The following is a 21,388-nucleotide window of genomic DNA, read 5'->3' on the forward strand; positions in this document are numbered from 1 at the left end:
AGACATTTGTCAAGAGAGTGTGGTGTATGGAAAAGGCCAGAAACAGTTCGGGGTGATGTTTTACCAAAAGAACAGTTGTTAGAATCAGTGGGAATGGTGTACATTGATCTCATCTCCCATACTTTTTTCACCATTGATGTAGTAGAACAAACTTTCTTGTTTATTACTTAAACTGTGTTTAGGTCATTGGGCATGCTCAGCTTTTTGTCCAGGAATTCTGTGTTGATTAAAGGGGTGATGGGTAAGGGAATTGGTCATTTATTCAGTCAGTCAGACTCCAGTGCTTACTGCCTTGAAATCAAGTTCCCTAAAATAGGGAAACTGGAATGACAGTTTATTTTTCCCTACATCATTTTTGTTTTTGTTTTCCTTTACAAGTTTGTCTTGAGGATTAAATGGGGGAAAAATGTGCACGTCAGATGCTTAGCACAATGCCTGGCATCAAATTAAGTTCTCTATCAATGTAGGCTATAGTGATGGTGATGATATTTATGTGAAACATTGTAAAAATAAAACTTTTCTGGTTCGGGAGATTAATTGGTATGTGGAAGTATACTGGGGCATGATAGTTTCTTTTTTTGTTGTTGTTTTTTTTAAAAGCAATGAGATTGCCGCTTTGTGGTTTGTGGGAATCTTTCCTGACATGGGGGTGTTCAAAATAAGGGATAAGTTTTCTGTGATTTTTTTTTTTTTTTTTTTTTTTTTTTTTAGGTACCGGCGTCAGGGTTGAACCTGGTATCTTGTATGTGGATATCCGGCGCTTAACTGCTTGAGCCATATCTGCAAGCAACCCTGTGATGTTTTGTCATAACTCTGTACCAAGTCTTTTTAAAATTTTTTTAAGATTTATTTTCCCCCCTGCTCACCCCCACCCCCCGCCCCGGTCTACTCTCTGTGTCTATTCGCTATGTGTTCTTCTCTGTCTGCTCGTCTTTTCTTTATGCAGTACCAGGAACCATTCCTGGGACCTTCCAGAGTGGTGCTCAATCTCTTGTGCCACCTCAGCTCCCTGGTCTGCTGTGTCTCTTATTGTCTCTCCTCTGTGTCTCTTTTTGTTGTGTCATCTTGTCGTGCCAGCTCTCCGCTTGGGCCAGCTTGCTGCGCAGGCTAGCACTCTGTGTGGGCCACCTTTCTGCTTGGGCCAGCTCGCCACATGGGCCATCTTGCCTTCCACAGGAGGCCCTGGGGATCAAACTCTGGACCTCCTATGTGGTAGATGGGAGTCTAATCAGTTGAACCACAACTGCTTCCCTATACCAAGTCTTAACGGAAAGAATGATTTAGAGCACACTCTTTGAATAAGGCCCATCCTATTTGCAAGGAGATCATAATTCTCCATTTTTCTACCTAGACAATCTAGAGTTTGTCTTGGCTTGCTTTTCCTATTTCAGTTTAGGTTATATCTTAGTTACTCTTATCAGATACAAATGCATCTATCTATTATAACTTATCTTGGCACTAGTTTTTTTCTTTTTAAAGATTTATTTATTTTTATTTATGCCCCCGCCCCTTGCTGCTTGCTTGCTTTCTGCTCTCTGTATCCATTCGCTGTGAGTTCTTTTTTTTTTAAAAGATTTATTTATTTATTTCTCTCTGCCCCCCCCCCCCCCCCCCCCCCCCCCCCCCGTTGTCTGTTCTCTGTTCTCTGTGTCTATTTACTGCGTCTTTGTCTGCTTCTGTTGTTGTCAGCGGAACCGGAATCTGTGTTTCTTTTTGTTGCATCATCTTGTTGTGTGAGTTCTCTGTGTGTGTGGCGCCATTCCTCAGCAGGCTGCACTTTCTTTCACGCTGGGCGGCTCTCCTTACGGGGCGCACTCATTGCGCATGGGGCTCCCCTACGTGGGAGACACCCCTGCGTGGCAGGGCACTCCTTGCGCGCATCAGCACTGTGCATGGGCCAGCTCCACACGGGTCAAGGAGGCCCAGGGTTTGAACCGCGGACCTCCCATGTGGTAGGCAGATGCCCTAACCACTGAGCCAAGTCCGCTTCCCCGCTGTGAGTTCTTCTGGATCTGCTGCTCTTCCTTTGTTGCATCATCTTGCTGTGCCACCTCTCTGTAGGCGTGGGCTGTCAGCTCTCCGTGGGCACGGGCTAGCTTACCTTCACAAGGAGGCCTGGGAAGCGAACCCAGGGCCTCCCATATGGTAGACGGGAGCCCAGTCAGTTGAGCCACATCTGCTTCCCGGACACTAGTTTTTATTCTCATGACATGCATTCTTCTACTCTCACATTTTCTTGTTCTTGTACAGAATAGTTTCTGGTCTTTTTATTTCCCTTATATCCAAACTTATTCATTATATTATATACAAAGGCAAGGTTCTGTCTTCTTTGTTATGTCCTTCTGTAGTCATGTTCAGGCACTCACACTCATATGTTGATGGACCTATTATTCTATTATATACTACTTTCCTTTTATTCTCCATTATATTACTGTGAGGGTATTATATTGTTATTTTAAGATTATGTCATATTTTTCAAACTTCCCTGGTGATACCACCTGGAGAACATGTTAATAATACAAGTTTTAAATACAGACTACCGATACTATTTCATGTCTCCTTCAATGAGAATCTGTAGCTCTTGCACTGAGTAGGAATTTGGTTTTTAATATTTGCTTATTTGCTTAGTGTGTGTGATTTTGGTAGAGTTCTGTTTGCCAGCTTTCAAAATATTTCTTATAATAAAAATGCAAAACAAAAACAAAAACCATGTTTTGAATGTAACAGACTATTTTATTTTTATTTTTTATTTTAAAAATGGTTAGATATCATATATATAGGACAGGACATTACACTTTTGTGCATAGTTTAAAGAATAGTTATAAAATATTTCACCATGGTCCAGATCAAGAAATAGAACATTGCTAGCATTCATCTTCCTAATTATACTCCCCTGTCTTGCTCCAGACGTACTGCTGTCCTCATTTCATGATGATCATTTCCCTGCTTTATTTATGTTTTTACTCTAAATGTGACTTTCTACAGAATATTGTTTGTTTTGTCCTTTTAAAAATTTAATCTGAAATTTTTCACAGTGTTTTGCATTCTTTGTGACTTGCTTGCTTTGCTCAGCGTTATCCGTGTTGGTCCTGAAGCTGTCATTCATTTTCATTGCTGTAGAGAATTCCATTATTATGCATTTCCCACAATTTACTTATCAAACCCACTTTAATAATTAATGCACAATCAAATAAGGCTACATTTTTGGGAAGAAAAGGACATGACTTCTGCTACTTAATAGTAGAAATATCTTTGATTCTATTATGCTAGATATTTGGAGGGAAATAGGCAGATAGTGTTTCTGTGGGGGAAAATGTCAAATCTGAGTACACAGTAGATTACTGTGAACAGCTTGTAAGAAGGCCCTGAGGTTGTAAAGAATTTATGTTTTGGAGAAACCTATTTGGCCCACCTTTTAATATAAGAATTTGTTCACATCTTAATTTTGGAAAAAGGTTTGATTTGGAAAAATAAAATTGTATAGCAGTTTTGGAATCTGAAGCTTTGGTTTATGGTAAAAATAAAAGAATTTATATGAGGCTCGCTTTTAGTTTGGATGGTTTCATGTTAGATGAATTAGCTGGGCAGCTTTTAATTTCCTTGTATACAAGTACTGGGCATCCTATTTTTACTTAAAAAGTTAAGGCTCTTTTTTTTTATGTGAACATTTTTGCTCATGACAACTTCTGAATCATTTTCTTTATAAACTATAAAAAGGTATGGTCTACAGAAATTTAACTGTAGTGTTTTAGAAGTTTCTTGTGTCAGAATTCAATTATGAGGAACACTATGAAGTTATTAAAATATTCAGCTGTTGGACTGAAAGCAATATTTTGAAGGAAATTTGGAATGTCGTATGTATGTAATATACATGCATGACATTGCACATTTGAAAGAAAAACAGCTTGTTTAATGAAATGTGACTAGCTATTATGAATTTTTCATTAAAATAATTGCTTACTTTTTCTGATAGTGCTTGTTATGTTATACATTCTTTTGATGCATATTGTGGTAAAAGATAAATTTATGCAGAGAAACAAATTGATATTACTATCCATTAACTCTTTTGCATATTAGGGAAAAAGTACATTATTTAATGGTGGCGTTTTTACTACACTTTTTAAAAATGCTAGTGATGTTCAGAATTGTAGTTTGAAAACTAGTGGACTCTGAGCCTACATGGAAGCTTTCTTAATGGAGATGGTTGGCTGTTTCATGTGTGTTATTTGGCCTCAAAGCAGTTAATATTAAAATGTGGGTCATCTTCAGATTTAAAGTTATTTGGAAAGGAATTTCCTGAAAGTAAACATGTTTAAATCTTTTACCTTTCTTTCATTTCTAATACTAAAGTTTTTATACGATGGTAGCTTATAGGTATTTCTCTTTTAGGTATTACAAAGACTCAGGGTTTGAATCTATATGGTATTCTCCAATACAGAACACTTATCAACAGTAATTATTATCAAAATTGATAGTACATGAGTTGGTGGTATTTAGTGAAATAATTCATTATAAAGGCCCTTGTCTTTCAAACTTTGTTCTAACTTGTTTAAAAGAATATTATGGGGAGCAAATGTAGCTCAGTGGTTGAGCCCCTGCTTCCCATATACGAGGTTCAATTCCCAGTACCTCCTAAAAAAAAAAGAAAGAAAATTATACAATTGTTTGAGCCTTACCAAAAAGAATTTTAATATTTATTGGTTAACATTTAGTCTTTTCATGATGTCTTTTTGCTCTAACATAGATATGGCCTCATATAGTGATTTGAATGAGATTGGGAGAGGTAGCTGCACAATTGCCATTAGGATATAAAGAGGAAAATATGTATAGGTTGTAGGAGGTGAAGGGAAAATATAGTATTACTTTATAGTAAATAGCTGTTATTTTACTTTAAAAAATCCTCTAATGTGGGTATAACATTCAAGAATAAATGAAAAGTGAATTTACAAGGGAATTTATATTAAATCAAAGGTTACATTATCTTAAAAAATGTAGAAAAATTTAAAGCTTATATTTTCTTATATTTCTGATTTGATTCTAGCTTTCCCCCAGTATTGGATTAGTAGACAGACTATACTGTAAAAAGAGAATTGTGGGACAATGCTTGTTTTGTGGTTAAAACACAGAACTGAAGAGTCAGCATAAGTTATGTAGGTTTTCACTAACCTTTGGTATTTAGTTAAATGTCCAAATCTGTATAGCTTCTTATGCTTTTGAAATATTAAGATTTAATTTTGATGTTAACATGTTTTATAATTAAAAGGGATATAATTTGGGTGATATAAATTACTTTATAAAGTGACAAAACACCAGTTCTCATAGTCACTCACATACTTGTCTTTCAGGTGATTTTACGAGATGCTGCTCTCCATAGGAATGCTCATGCTGTCGGCCACACAAGTCTACACCATCTTGACTGTCCAGTTCTTCGCATTTTTAAACCTACTGCCTGTAGAAGCAGACATTTTAGCAGTAAGTGCAGTAAAATTTATTCCAAATAATTTTACCCCTTAAAGTAAAGCTTTAAAAAAGTCCCGGAATGATGAAATCTTATAAGGTGTTTACCTACAAATATACCTAGGCACTTAAGCTCATTACTTGAAAGTGAGAAACCTTACTCATCTTTTTATTGCTTTATATCTAATATAAGATCTCATGTATATTAAGTACCTGATAAATGTTGTGGCTCTCGAGAGCATGTGTGCATATAAGTACTTTGGCTTACATGCCTACATGTTTATATATTTATGTAGAATCTTAATTTTTTCTTGGTAACTAGTATATTTGTAATTACTTTGATAATGATATTTTTAAAAATTCTATGAGATGTCCATAAAAAAATCCCAACCTAAGATTAGTGTCAGTGAGTCAGAGAAGCACCATGGTCTTTGATGGTGGGTAGAAAAGTTTTTAGAGAATAAGATTGCTCCTCAAAAACCTTTGTAGTATTCTCTAGGTGTCTTACTGTTCTATACACTGTGAGGTGTATAACTTTTCTATTTCCTGTTTCTCATTTCTGTGAAGGTAGAAAAAGAACTAACCCTGTGTGTGAGTGTATTTGTGTGTGTGTATGCATGTACACCCAAAGGTACTATGCTAAGGACTTAACGTTTTTACTATGTGGGTGAAATTGATTTTGCTTATCGACAGTAGATAAGAAATAAAAGGGCCAGAATTGTTTCTGACCAAAATTTGGTTTTGTCCTGAGCCATGCTTCTACGAATTGTATATAACCCTTCTGGAAGATTCTGGGATCATTGTAGAGCTTGCAAGAGCCAGGCTTGTTTCTGTACTGTAACTTTTGAAGACATAGCAGCTCTAGTAGTCCCTATGAGATTTCTTACCTTCTGTCACCCTCATTAGTAGGGAACTAGTTTATGGTTACGGTTTCTTTTCTAGAATAGTTTGGGTCTTTTTGAGATAGATAAGAAATAGAACCTTTAAGGCCAAAGAGTCTACTGCTATTCACATCTCTCCTCCGAACTGGTTCCAAAAACCTTGGATTTTTCTAAGGGATGACTTTTGAAATGAATTAGAGGATTTATGAGTGGGTCAGGGAATGAATTTCTCCTTGCCCTCCTTTTCTTCTTTGATTTCTTCTATTCTGCCTCTTTTTTTTCTTTCTGTTGTTTCTATACCCTGTTACTCTTTTGTCTTCCTTCTCTCTTTTGCTCCTGAGGTGATTGTTATTCTGTTTCAGTTATGTGACCGGCTATGTGATTTTCAGTGGCCTGCTCTGGGAACTGAGCCAGCTGTGTGACCTTGATCAAAAGATTTAATTTCTAGAAGTATCTTAGTTTCTTAATTTGTAAAATAGAGATAATAACCACAGAGTGTTGCAGTGAGGATTAAATAAGATAAACTGCTTAGAACAGTATCTGATGCATAGTATATGCTTTGTTAATCATTTTTGTCTTCATTGTAATTTTCATTTTTATCATCATTCACTTCTTCGGGTATGGCATTAAAACTTACCTAGCTTTATTTTTAGTGTAGAAACAAAACGAGATGTTAGGAATAGAGGAACAGTCAGTCCTTTCCAGCATTGTTCCTTGTGCTTCAGGCAGATAAGTGTAGAATGTGTTGGTATCATGGAAGCTGTTTAAATCTGGTCTCTGTGCTAATGAAAGGATAGAAGGCTGAAATAAATGCATATATAGCTGGAAGGGAGTGGATTGTGAGGGTAAGTAACTGGTAAAAAGGGGAACTGAGAATTGAGGTGTAAGACTGGATATGGTGACGTAATCATTCAGAGGAAGTGAGTCAAGCGATAGAAGTATTAATTGAATAAAAGCATCCTTGGAATCTGAGTTTGAAGTGATACAGATTTAAATGAATGGAGCATCAGGTTGATTCTAGTTCCATTTTGGACAGGTTTTAGGATGCTGCTTTTGAAAAGATTGGTCAGTTTTAGTCATGCTGTGTGTTTCCCAGGTGCCTCCTGTGTGTGTATGTATGTGTGTGTATGGTCACATTCTCCTATTTGACTATTAAGTCCCTGACACAGAATTTGTCCACTAGTTGGTGAGTTCTAAGAGGTCATGGAAATGCTAACTGTAGCATGTCACCAAGTGATCAGTAAGCCCTTTAGACTGTGAGTATCTGGAAGGCAGGACTGTGTCTTAAATTTTATATTCCTGGTGCTTAGTGTCAATTACACAGTAAGAATTCAATAAATGCTTGAAGTAATCGATACCTTTCCCTTTTTCTTTGTTTTTACTTAAAAGAAAATGTGAGATTATTATTTATGTACGCTTCTATCTAAAAAAATGGGTATGATCAGATCAGTGCTGAGTATTCTGAAGTTAGAGGCCACAGGTGACTTGTTAGCTTTGAGGTAGGCCATGAGCTTATTGAGAAGTAGCCATCTTATATTTTACTTAATTTCAGAGAGATTCATACTCATCCCCACTTTGAGTTACTTCCAGTATGCCTGTGCTTCTCTTGTCTGGACTGGTCAGAGAGAATTGATTACTTGGTGGGTGGTTGTGAATGCCAGTGGGTTGAATAACAGGAAAAGCACCTGAGGAGTGGGACATGAATGGATTGTTACATGGTAAGGAGTTAAGAGTGCACCATGGCCTTGGGCATATTTCTTAATTTCTCCCAAATCTCAATTTACTTACTGTAAAGGTAGGAGTATATGAGAGTCAGTGTAGGACAATGGGTTAAGAGCCAGGGCTCCGAGGACATTATATTACATAGTCAATCTGCAAAATGAGGACAATAGTAATACTGGCCTACTCTAGGATTCTTGTCAGGATTAAATAAATTAATCCTCATAAAGTGTTTAGCAATGTCTATATATAATAAGTACTCAATACTTGTAGCTATTTGCTACTTTCTGAATTAAATTAAACCTTTTATTAGGCTGTTGCTGAGAGGAAAATTGTTTGAGGAGAAGATTTTTTCAAAATAAATGGACTCAGTGTTAAATGGTAATCTCTGAGGGTGGGATTCTAGACAGGAGTAACTATTTTCTACGTCAAAACTTTTTAACAGTGAGCATGCTTTAATTGCATTAGCAGCATTCTTAAAATGTAGAAAAAATAAAATGGAATTCTCTTGCTAGAAAACTATCTAGAAAAACTTGCAAGGGAAAAACTGAGGGAATACTCAGATAACAGTAGATTGTTTAACATTCAGAATTATTGTTGCTAGTTAATAATAATAATTTGACATCAATCTAGTTTAAGTAGTTGTGTATGTAGTAAATACTGTGTATGTTCCTTGCTATTTTAGTGGACGTACATGAACAAATTTGATTTTATTATTATAAACTGTGGTAATAGTAAATCAAAATTATAGAATACCATTTGAAATAATTTATAAGCCTTTTGTTTTTAATATTATGAGTAAATGTGTTTTTAACTTGATTGTTTTTAATTTTATATTTAGTATAATTTTGAAAATGCATCTCAGACATTTGATGATCTTCCTGCAAGATTTGGTTATAGACTTCCAGCTGAAGGTTTAAAGGTAAGAAAGCAGTGATATATGGAGAAGGCACAAGGTATTTAATAAGATGGTTTTTATTGTTCTTTATTTGCTTGAAGAATGAAAATATTTCTTACTAGTGTTATAATCAGTTCATATTCATACTTAGTATCATTAGGAAGCCTAGAGAAACAGTCTCCAAACTGTTTAAGGGGAACAAAATCCAGAACCACTTTATTGAATTGCTCTTATAAAAAATTGGTGCAGCCACTGGCCCTCAAACTACTTCATTTTTTTTTTCTGAGCAGGAAGCCTCTATGGTCTTACTTCAGTTGCCACCAAAGCTCATCAAAGATTTATACTGCTAGACTGTTCTCTCTGTGGCATCTTCTGGATCCAATACTTGGGTGTTTCTGATTGACAGACCCTAGGACATGTAGTTACTAGCCATATGCTTTGGTGAAATTCTTAGCTATGAGGGAGGCTGGAAAATATAGTATTGATTTTTTTTTAATTGCTATTTTTGTTGTTTTAGTCTACTTTGGGAAAGTGGGAGTCATAGTGGAGGGAAGTATCAAAATGTGAAGAAAATTTGGGGCACCGCAAATAACATATCCATTATAATATTATTCTATCATATGTCACCCCCTCCATTTAGCATTACCACAGCAGCACCTAAGTCTAGCATGCTCCTATTAAGCGATACATGGTATTCTGTAATATGAAGGAGTAGTTTATTAATCATTGTCCTGTTAATGGATATTTTTGATTCTCATCTAAAGTCCAGCTTATTTCTCTAGGATAGAGGTTTAGAAGTAGAATTGATAAGTCAGTGGGGAGAAGCAGACTTGGCCCAGTGGTTCGGGCGTCTGTCTAACACATGGGAGGTCCGCAGTTCAAAGCCCGGTCCTCCTTGACCCGTGTGGAGCCGGCCCATTCGCAGTGCTGATGCGTGCAAGGAGTGCCCTGCCACGCAGGAGTGTCCCCTGTGTAGGGGAGTCCCACGCACAAGGAATGCACCCCATAAGGAGAGCCTCCCAGTGCGAAAGAAAGAGGAATGGCACAAGTGGAGAGCTGACACAAGATGAGCAACAGAAAGAAACACAGATTCCCCTGCCGCTGACAACAACAGAAGCGGACAAAGACGACAATGCAGCAAATAGACACAGAGAACAGACAAACGGGGTGGGGATGGGGGAAGGGGAGAGAAATAAATGTCTTTAAAAAAAAAAAAGCTATGATTAAAAAAAAAATAAGTCAATGGGGGTACGTACATCTAAAATTTTCATTGATACTGCCAAATTGCCTTTTAAAAGACTGTATTAATTTATTGCCATCAACAGTGTTTGAGAATACCCATTTCCCTAGATATTTTTAGTCTTTTTAGCTTTTGCCAATCTGCTGGGCAGGAAATGTTATCTTGCATTAATTTGCATTTCTCTGATTACCAGTGATTTTGAGTCTTTCATTCTAGCATTAGGAATCAGACTATCCCATTTCCCTGAAGAACCTTTCTTGCTTTCTAAGCTTCTCTTAATGAGTTCCATTATCTCTCTCTTTTTTTTAAAAGATTTATTTACCGCCTCCCCCCCCCCATCCCGGTTGTCTGTTCTCTGTGTCTGTTCACTGCCTGTTCTTTGTCCGCTCCTGTTGTTGTCAGCGGCAACGGGAATCTGTGTTTCTGTGTTTCTTTTTATTGCATCACCTTGTTGTGTCAGCTCTCCGTGTGTGTGGCGCCATTCCTAGGCAGGCTGCACTTTCTTTTGCGCTGGGCGGCTCTCTTTCTGGGGTGCACTCCTTGCGTGTGGGGCTCACCTATGCGGGGACACCCCTGCGTGGCATGGCACTCCTTGCGCGCATCAGCACTGCGCATGGGCCAGCTCCACACATGTCAAGGAGGCCCCGGGTTTGAACCACGTACCTCCCATGTGGTAGACGGACGTCCTAATCACTGGGCCAAGTCAGCTTCCCCATTATCTCTTGATTACTATAGTCTTATTGGTGCTTTTCTATTATTATGTTCCTTTTAAATTTGGTTTACATTTTTAAAATATTTTGATAAATTTCTTTGTTTACTGCCTCAGAAAGGATAGTGTTAAATATGTGCCTGCTTTCAATTGTGACAATATAGGGCAAGAATAGGAAGTGAAATAAAGTTCTAACAAATTGTTGGAGTGTTATAGAGAGTTTCTGTATTTGCATGACTGGTTTTGCCATTGCCTAGAGTCAGAATTCACAAAAGCAAGCCTACATATTATTGTTTACAATCCTTTCTGTTTCTGTGGGATCAGTAGTAATGTTCCCCCTCTAATTTCTGGTTTTATTTACTTGTGTCTTCTCTCTTTTTTTCTGTGAGTCTAGCTGTGTTTGTCAATTTAATTGATCTTTGCAATGAACCTACTTTTGGTTTTGCTAAAGCTCTCTATTGTTTTTCATTCTCTATTTCATTTATTGATGCTCATCTTTGTTATTTCTTCCCTTTTGCTTTCTTTGGGTTTTGCTTGCTGTTCTTTTTTTATAATTCTTTAGGTGTATAGTTAGGTCTTTGATTTTAGCTCTTCTTTTTTAATGTAAGCATAAATTTCCCTCTAGGCACTGCTTTCACTGCATCCCATACGTTTTGATATGTTGTGTTCTTGTTTTTAGTCATCTCAAGATACTTACTGATTTCCTTTGTAATTTCTTCTTTGACCCATTGGTTGTTTAAGAGTGTGTTATTTATCTTCCATATATTTGTGGAATTTCCTGTTCTCTGCCTGTTATTGATTTTCACCTTCAGAAGCTTTGTAAATTTTCAGTCTTTTAAAATTTATTGAGACTTGTTTTGTGACCCAACAGTGGTCTAGCCTGGAGAACGATCCATGTGTACTTGAGAATAATGTATAACATGCTGTTTGGGAATGTAATATTCTGTATCTTTCTGATGGATCTAGTTTATTTATCATATTTTCAGGTTCCCTATTTCCTTTTTGATCTTCTGTCTAGATGCTCTGTTAATGAGAGTGGTGTATTGAAGTCTCCAACTTCTATTGTAGAGGTGACTATTTTTCCCTTTCGTTTTGCCAGTATTTGTCTTGTGTTTTTGGGCACTATAGTCAGATGCATAAATATCTATGTTATTTCTTCTTGGTTGATTGACCTTTTTATTAATCTACAGTGTACTTCTTTGTCTCTTGGAACAGCTTTTGACTTGAAGTCCATTTTGTCCAATATTATTACGGCTCCCCCACTCATTTTTGGCTCCTATTTGTGTGGATTATCTTTTTCCATCCTTTCATTTTCAACCTATTTGTGTTTTTGTCTCTAGAGTGAATCTTGTGTAAACAACATATGGTTGGATCATGGTTTTTAAAAATCTACCCATTTCAGTCTTTTGATTGGGGAGTTTAATCCTTTAAAATTCAAGTATTATAACCATAAAGGCAGTACCTACTTTCGCTATTTTAAGCTTTGGTTTATTTTATTTTTTTATTTATTTTTCAAGGAGCTTTAGATCACATAAACATTACATTGAAAATATAGAGGATTCCCATATCCCCCATACCCTCCCTTTCCATTACTTTCCCCATTAACAACATCTTTCATTAGTGTGGTACATTTGTTATAATTGATGAACATATATTGAAGCATTGCTACAAAGTATGGTCTATAGTTTACATTATGTTTTACACTTTGCACCACACAATTTTATAGGTTTTGACAAGATGTATAATGACTTATATCTGTCATTGCAACATTATGCAGAACAATTTCAGTGTCTCAAAAATGCCCCATGTTATACCTATTCTTCCCTCTTCCTCCCTTCAGAACCTCTGGTGACCACTCTCTTTATATTAATGTTACAAGTTCTTCCATTACTAGAATGAAATAAGTCTACTGTAGTTTATAATTACTTTCTTACCTTATGTGTTTGTTCCACTATCTTGAGGATTTGGGGATGGTGATGTCCGCTCTTTCTGATTGAGAGAAGACTTAGAATTCATGGAGCAGATGGACGGAACTATCTTGCTTGCAGTTGCAGATACTCTGTTGTTTGGGATGGACATTGCCCATCATCATCCTTTCATTAGTTGTCCTGGGTGAGCCTCATGAACTGGAGAGTAGGTGTTGGCTGCAACTCTGCTGAGATTCAGGGCTCACCCGGCATATGAACAGCTGGAAGATTAAGTTTCTGGAACATATATTTAATGGGTATAGTGCTAATTATAGGTTTAAATAAATGGGGCAGAAGAACCATGTGTAGGAAAATTATAAATGACTCTAACTCTGATACAGTGGGGGAGGTGGGTTCTCTTATATTCCAAGGTAAGGCCACTGATGTGGTGCCGACTTCCTAGGGTTGTCTGCCCTGCCTACAGTGTTTGGATGTCTCTGCAGTTCCCAGGAGCACCCATATCTCAGGCACTATTTTCTGTGTCAGACAGTGAGATCCTCTTGAGATGTGCATAAGTGTAAACTCTGGAATGACCTCTTGACACACTTTGAAATATTTAGCCATAAAAACTCATTTGCATTCAATATTATTCCCCTTTTGGTCTAGGTCTTTCTCCAAATGCATCATTGATTGGTGTTTGGTATTAATCCCTCAGTGCCAGGGAGATTTATCTCTGGGAGTCATGTCCCTCATCAGGGGGAAGGCAGTGAATTTATATGCTGAGTTTGGCTTAGAGAGAGGCCACATTTGAGCAAAAAAATTTTTATGGGATTGTGTTAACTCAGTAAATCAATTTGAGTAGGACAGATGTCTTAATGATGTTTAGTCTTCCAATCCTTGAATATGGAATATTCTTCCATTTATTTAGGTCTTCTTTGATTTCCTTTAACAATGTTGTAGTTTTCTGTGTACATATCTTTTACATCTTTAGTTTATTCCTAGATATTTGATTCTTTTTGTTGCTATTGTAAATGGAATTTTTTCTTGATTTCCTCCTCATATTGCTCATGTTAGTGCACAGAAATGTTACTTTTTGTGTATTGATCTTGTGTTGATCTAATATTCTTCCACTTTACTCAACTTGTTTATCATCTTTGGAGAGTTTAATCTATTAACATTCAATGTTATTACTATTAAGGCAGTACTTACAGTAGCCATTTTTTATTTAGGTTTGTCTATGTCATGTTTTGTTTTTACTACTGTTTTTACCTTTTTAGTTATTCTTTTTTTTTTTTAAAGATTTATTTTATTTATTTCTCTCCCCTTCCCCCACACACCTCAGTTGTCTATTCTCTGTGTTCATTTGCTGCGTGTTCTTTTTTTTTTTGTCCGCTTCTGTTGTTGTCAGTGGCATGGGAATCTGTGTTTTTTTTGTTGCGTCATCTTGTTGTGTCAGCTCTCGGTGTTTGTGGCGCCATTCCTGCGCAGGCTGCACTTTTGTGCTGGGCGGCTCTCCTTAGGGGGTGCACTCCTTGTGCGGGGGGCTCCCCTATGCAGGGGGCACCCCTGCGTGGCACAGCGCTCCTTGCGCACATCAGCACTGTGCATGGGCCAGCTCCACATGGGTCAGAGAGGCCTGGGGTTTGAACTGCGGACCTCCCATGTGGTAGACGGATGCCTTATCCACTGGGCCAAGTCCTCTTCCCTAGTTATTGTTAATAATCTTCCTTTCTATACTCTCCTCCAACCCTTTCCTTTTTTTCCCTTTCAACCTGCAAAACCAACTCACTTTAGTATTATTTCTTGAAAGGCAGGTTTCTTGTTGACAAACTTTCTTAATTTCTCTTTATGAATATTTTGAATTCTCCCTCATTTTTGAATGCCAACTTTGTTGGATATAGAATTCTTGCCTGGCAGTTTTTCCCTGTCAGCGCCTTAACTATGTCATATCACTGCCTTCTTGCCTCCCTGGTTTCAGATGAGAAATCAGCACTTAATCTAATCGAGCTTCTTTTGTATGTGATGGATTGATGCTTTCAGTATTCTGTCTGTCTTACACGTTTGACACTTGACACGTATATGTCTCATTGTCATCCTTTTGGGATGTATACTTTTGGAAGTGCTCTGTGCTCCCTGGACATGTCATCCATGTCCTTCAAAAGAGTTGGGAAATTTTCAGCCATTATTTCCTCCAATACTCCTTCTGCCCCTTTCCCTTCTCATCTACCTCTGCGATTCCATTAATGCATATGTTTGTGCATTTTGTATTGTCATTCAATTCCTGAGTCCTTGCTGAATTTTTTCTTTCTTTTTACTATCTCTTCTACTATATGTGCCATTTCGAATGTTTTATCTTCTATGTCATTAATTCTTTCATCTGCGTGTTCAAATCTGCTGTTACACTTCCAGTGTATTTTTAATTTCTTACTTTGTGCCATTCATCACCATCAGATCTATTACCTTTTTATGTTTGTTTATAATATCTTCATGTTCCCCTGGAGCCTTCCTAATAACCTTTATTTCTTCCTTCATTTCATTAAGTTGATTCATGAGATATGTTTGGACATCCTTGATTAGTTGTTCTACATTCTGTATCTCCTCTTGTTTTTTAGTTTGTTTTTTTAGACTGGGCCATGTCTTCCTGTTTCTGAGTATGGCTTGTAACTTTTTGCTGGTTTTAGGCATGTTTATCTTGATGGACTTATTCAGATGGTTATCTTCTTTTTATTCTAGGGTTTTTGTTTGTTTTGTTTTGTGGTAAGGGTCCTCTTTGACACTTTTTCTCACTTATTCTGTGTCTTTGTAGTTGTCTGTGTTCCTGTGTGTATTAGTCAGCCAAAGCGGTGCTGATGCAGAGTACCAGAACTCTTATGGCTTTTATAAAGGGTAATTATTTGGGGTAAAAGCTTACGCTTACAAGGTCCTAAAGAGTGCAACTCAAGGTTAGTTCCTCACCCAAGTCATTTGCTACATGGTGAAGCAAGATGATAGGTGACATCTGCAAAGGTTGAGCCGTACTCTTTCTTCTTAAGTCTCTTTGGGCCCAGCTTCTTCCTATCTCATCTGTAAGCTGGCATAGAGCTCGGCTGCTCTGCTCCCTTAAACTGCAAACTTATCAGGCTAATGCTCATCTCTTTCTGGGGCCCAGGTTCAAAGTTCTCTACTCTTCTGTGTGTATGGAGCTCTCGCTATTCCCATATATCTTTTTCTATGTGAGTGTCTGTTTTTATAGCCCACTAAGGGGGCATGGACTCAACCCTGAGTCATCCTAATGATGTGGTTGAATCAAAGCCCTAATCTTGATTTAATCAAGTAAAGGTAAAACCTTTGAATGTAATACAATCAAAGGTATTATGACCAGAGAAACAAACCAGTTTACAAACATAATCTATATCTCTTTTTGGAATTCATAAATGATATCAAACTGCTACAAAATATTAATATGATAGGAAAGGAAAGAAAGGAGAAGGGCAAAATAAACAATGATAAAAACATAGAATGGAAAAGGAACCTTAAAAGGACCAGGGAGAAAAGAAAAAATAATAACTAAAAGAGTGAAAAGTCATAAGGAATAAAAAGGATTAAGAATGAAAAGTGTGGAGTTAATAAAAAAGAAACAGGAAAAAAAAAAAAACTACAAGAAATTTGAAGACCAGAAAGAGGAGAAGAAAGAAAACAAGGATCTGATAAGAAAGATAGAATGAAAGAAATACAGCAGCAGAGGGAAAATGAAAGAAAGAAAAGCAATAAATTAAGGATAAAAGAGGAAAAGAAGGGGAGGGAAAAAAAAAAGCCGCAAAAACTACCAAAAACAAAAACATGCTCCCCTCTCAGTCCACTAGTAACCTTCTCAGGCTGTCCATACTCACTGATCAATTACCTTGCAAGCCTGCCCTCCCCAGTAAGGTACCTGGGTGTAGAGAAAGGAATAAGGAATAAAAATAAAATAACATCAAGTAACCTAAAAAACAAAACAAAACAACCATAACAAAATTCTGTGTAAATTCCGATCTGATGCTGCTTGTCCTTGACTTCCTGTTCCCTGCAGTTCCTGGCATGCATCTCCCTTCCCTCAAATCATTTCGGCCACTTGAGTTTTTTAATTTTCATTTTAATTTATTTTTTTATTTTTTACTTCTTTAGGATTTGTCAGGTATTGAACTTGGCACCTTGTATATGTGAAGCAAGAGTTTAACCCCTGAACTATACCAGCTCCACAAGTTAGATTAGGTTTCTGAAGAGGTCTGAAGGTGTATTGTCTGCTTCTGCCCACCTTTTTTACCTTAGACCAGTTAGGCTTCTAATGTTTTGGTGTTTGCCTCTCTAGGCCACCCACTCGCCCAGGCTGTTAGGCTCCCATAGGCCTATCTCCTCACTGGCCCATTTCCTCTTTCTCCCAGGGAGGGTGGGTATGGTGTAGTCTGCCTGATCACTTCTCCCCTTTCCTTTCCCTGGAGCTGTTTCAGCCCTGGATAGTGTCTTTTTTTTTCCTCCCACTGGTCTACCTGCCCTATCTCTCTACCCCCCTATACCTTTCTCCCCCTAATTAGGCTGGGTGCTGGAACCCCACTCTTGTTTGCCACATAACCCCCCCACTTCAAGAGCCTCCTGGGTTACTGATAGGCTCCACTGGTTGCCTGGTAGGCAGGGGACTTCAACTCACTCTAGAAGCAGGCTGAGTCCTGGTCTTCCAGCGTAGTCATTTCCCTGACTTCCCTTCCCCCTGAGCCAATGTGAGTGCCTTCTCTCTGTTCAGATAAAGAAGAGCTGAAACACTCTGACCAGTTAAACACAGGTTACACTAAAGGTCTAGAATAAGTTGACCAATTCTCAAATAAGAGCCTGAACCCAATGCCAACCAACATTAAAACCCTAGGCAAGGGACAGCCAGCAAGATGGTGGCAGATTAAGGAGCTCCTAGAGTCAGCTTCTGCTAGAGGGCAGTTAGTAAACACCCAGAGCTCTCTGGAGCTAGCTGAAGCACCTGTTTGGGGGTTCCAGGAGACCAGAAGGGCATCCTACAACATCCTTGAAGGAGTGGAAGGAGGAGGCTGCCCATCTGCAGAGAAGACTAGTGAGTAGAGTGCTCCACACCCCAGAAGCTGGTGCCCATCCTCCACTGGAGGCACAAGCCGCTCAGGAGCTATTCTGTAGCTGAGATTAGAAGCTCCACTTCCCAAAACTGGGGAAGGAAGAGACACTTGAGCACCAACTTCAGCTATTGATTAGTACATTTAGTGGGCTAAAGTATAATCCTAAGAACAACAAAAGTGTGAACCTGTCCAAGTCAGAAAGAGGCAGGTAGCTGCCATCTTAAGTCTGTGCCTGGCATGAGGGGTAGCAGGGTGGACTGAAAATCACAGTGTTGGTAGGGACTGGCTTCGTTCCATCCAGATCAGATTGCAGGTCTAGCCTAAGCTGCAACCCCACCTCCGGCAGAGAGGAAGCTTTGTGGACCTGTGCTAACCTCTCCAGGAAATGAGAGGCCATGCTGTGGAGGCTGGTGTTCATCCTACTTAGGCAGTGAAAGCTGCCCCAGGAGCTATTCTGTGGCTGGATGTGGAAGATCCATTTTACAAAAACAAGGGAAGAAGAGATGGTTGGCCACCAATTTCAGTTACTGATGAGTAAATTTGGCTGGCTAAAGTATAACCCTAAGAACAGCTAAAGTTTGAACTTGTCCAAGTTGGAAAGAGGTTAGTAACCACCATTTTGACTCTGCCCCCAGCATGAGGGAAAACTGGCCTGTCCAAAAATCACAGTGACAATAGAGACCAGTTTCTTTCACCCAGATTGGCCTGCAGCTTAAGCCTAGGCTTCAATCCCATCCCTGGCAGGGAGGAAGCTGGCAAACCCTGCACCAGCCTATTCCGGTAACTACAGATACATTTGGCTAGAAGAGATTGAATAATCAGAAGTCTGCCATGGCAACTGTGGTCGTCTTGGACCCATATTGCATAGGTTGCTGCCCACACATGCAGCTCCATCCCCACCCCAGGCAGGGGAGAAAGGAGTGTGAAGCTTCATCAGTCTCTCTAAGCAACTACAGCCTAGGCCTGCATGACTTGGATTATTCCACACAGCTGTGGCTTTGTCCCTACCCCTGGCAAAGGAGAAAGTTGGGAGAAGCTTCATTGATCCCTAGTACAATGAGGGCAGCTTGAGCCTCCACAGCTTATAGCACCAACTACATCCTTGGCTCCTACTGCACAACCAGCAAGGGAGAAAGGGCAGGAAGTCCTAAACTAAAGAGAATAACTGCTCTCAAAATAAGTATTCTAGTAAGCCAGATGCCAAGACACCAACAAAAAATTACAATCCATACCAAGAAACAGGAAGATATAGCCCATTTCAAGGAATAAAGTAAGCCTCCAGATGATGTGAAAGATTTCAGACAACTAATCATAGATGTTCAAACAAATCTCCTTAATAAATTCAGTGAGATGTCTAAAGAGATTAAGGATATTAAGAAGACATTGGATGAACACAAGAATTTGAAAGCATGCATAGAAACAGAGCAAATCTTATGGGAATGAAAGGCAGAATAAATGAAATTAAAAATACACTGGAATCATAATAGTGGATTTGAGGAGGCAGAAGAAATGATTGGTAAGCTTGAAAAAAGGGCCTCCAAAAACATACAAAAGAACTCTTGAAGAAAAGAATGGAAAGAACTGAACAGGTCTCAGGGAACTAAATGACAGCGAGAGACATGCAAACATACATTGTCATGGGTATCCCAGAAGGAGAAGAGAAGGGAAAAGGGGCAGAAGGAATATTTGAAGAAATAATGGTAGAAAGTTTCCCAACACTACTGAAAGACATAGATACCCATGTTAAAGAGGCCAAACGTACTCCCATCCAGAAAAATCTGAATAGAACAACTCCAAGACACATAGCAATGAGAATGTCAAATGCTAAATATAAAAAATTCTGAGAACAGCAAGACAAAAGCAGTGCATAACATATAAGGGAATACCCAATAAGATTAGGTATCAGTTTCTGATCAGAAACCATGGAGGCAAGAAGACAGTGGTATGATATATTTGAGATACTTCAGGAGAAAAACTTCCAGCCAAGAGTCTTATATCCAGCAAAATCGTCTTTCAAAAATGAGGGTGAGTTTAGAATATTCACAGGTAAACAGAAACAGAGAGTTTGTAACCAAGAGACTGGATTTACAAGAAATACTGAAGGATGTGCTACAGCCTGAAAAGACAGGAGAGAGAGCCCTGGAAGAGAGTCTAGAAATGAAGATAATATCCGTAAATTAATTAAAAATGTCAAAAGAGTGGTGAAGACAATGTGATAACCAGGTCCTGAGCCTCAACAGACTCCAGCACCTACAATCTGATTTATTGGACTTATCACACTCAGCTAAGATGGAGTTGAAGAAGGACAATCACCACACCATGGAGCCTAGAGTGATTACAACCGAAAATGGGAGGATTGCATCCAGCATCCATGTGGAATCTGAGCCTCCTCTTGACATAGAGGTGCAATGGACACTACCAATCCAATGTCCACAAAGAAGAGGTGGCATTGGATTGGGAAAAGTGGACATGGTGGAAGATGGGTGTGGGGAAAGGCAGGAAGAGATGAGAGGTGGAGGCGTCTTTGGGTCATGGAGCTGCCTTGGATGGTGCCTCAGAGGTAATCACCGGACATTGTAAATCCTCACAGGGTCCACTGGATGGAATGGAGGCGAGTATGGACCATGATGTGGACCATTGTCTATGAGGTGCAGAGGTGCCCAAAGATGTACTTACCAAATCCGATGGATATGTCATGATGATGGGAACGAGTGTTGTTGGGGGGGGGAGAGGGAGGGGGGGTGGGGATGAATGGGACCTCACATATATATTTTTAATGTAATATTATTACAAAGTCAATAATAAAATAAAAAAAAAAAAAAAAAGAGTGGTGAAAATAAAATATTGCGCTAAAACCCAAATATTCAGAAATAAACTTAACCAATGATGTAAAGCACTTGTATTCAGAAAATTACAAGTCCATGCTAAAAGAAAGTTAAAAAGGTCTAAATAATTGGAAGAATATTCCATGCTCATGGATTTGCAAGACTAAGTATCACTAAGATGCTAATTCTACTCAAATTTACATACAGATTCAATATAATCCTAATAAAAATACTACCAGCATTTAAAAAATAAATGGAAAACAGGAATATCAAATTTATTTGGAAGGGTAAGGGGTCCCAAATAGCCAGAAACATCTTAAAAAGGAAAAGCAAAGTTGGAAGACTCTCATTTCTGGAGTTTAAATCATATTACCTAGCCACAGTGGTAAAAACAGCATGGTACTGTCATAAAGACAGATATATAGAGCAATGGAAACAAATTGATGGTTCAGAAACAGACCTTCACGTGTATGGTCAAGTGATTTTTGACTAGCCTGTCAAACCCACCCAACTTGGGCAGAGTAGTCCACTCAAGAAATGGTGCCGAGAGAATTGGATATCCATCGCCAAAAGAAGGAAAAAAGACTGCTATCGCATACCTTATCCAAAAATTAACTCAAAGTGACTTTAAAAACCTAAATATAAAAGCAAGAACCATA

At 38.4% G+C, this 21,388-nt stretch overlaps 1 protein-coding gene across 1 annotated transcript in view; it reads left to right on the forward strand.

Annotated features, from left to right (window-relative positions):
• The window catches only part of RNF13 (ring finger protein 13), a 151,979-nt gene that overhangs the window by 15,709 nt on the left and 114,882 nt on the right, over positions 1–21,388 (forward strand). Inside the window, exons 2-3 of the mRNA XM_004472886.4 lie at positions 5,346–5,472; positions 8,899–8,979. Coding sequence (XP_004472943.1) covers positions 5,359–5,472; positions 8,899–8,979 — 195 coding nt within the window. The 5' untranslated portion in view covers positions 5,346–5,358. The remainder of the gene's footprint in view (positions 1–5,345; positions 5,473–8,898; positions 8,980–21,388) is intronic.

This window comes from Dasypus novemcinctus, chromosome 4 (genome assembly GCF_030445035.2).
Source record: "Dasypus novemcinctus isolate mDasNov1 chromosome 4, mDasNov1.1.hap2, whole genome shotgun sequence".
NCBI classification, from domain to species: Eukaryota; Metazoa; Chordata; class Mammalia; order Cingulata; family Dasypodidae; genus Dasypus; species Dasypus novemcinctus.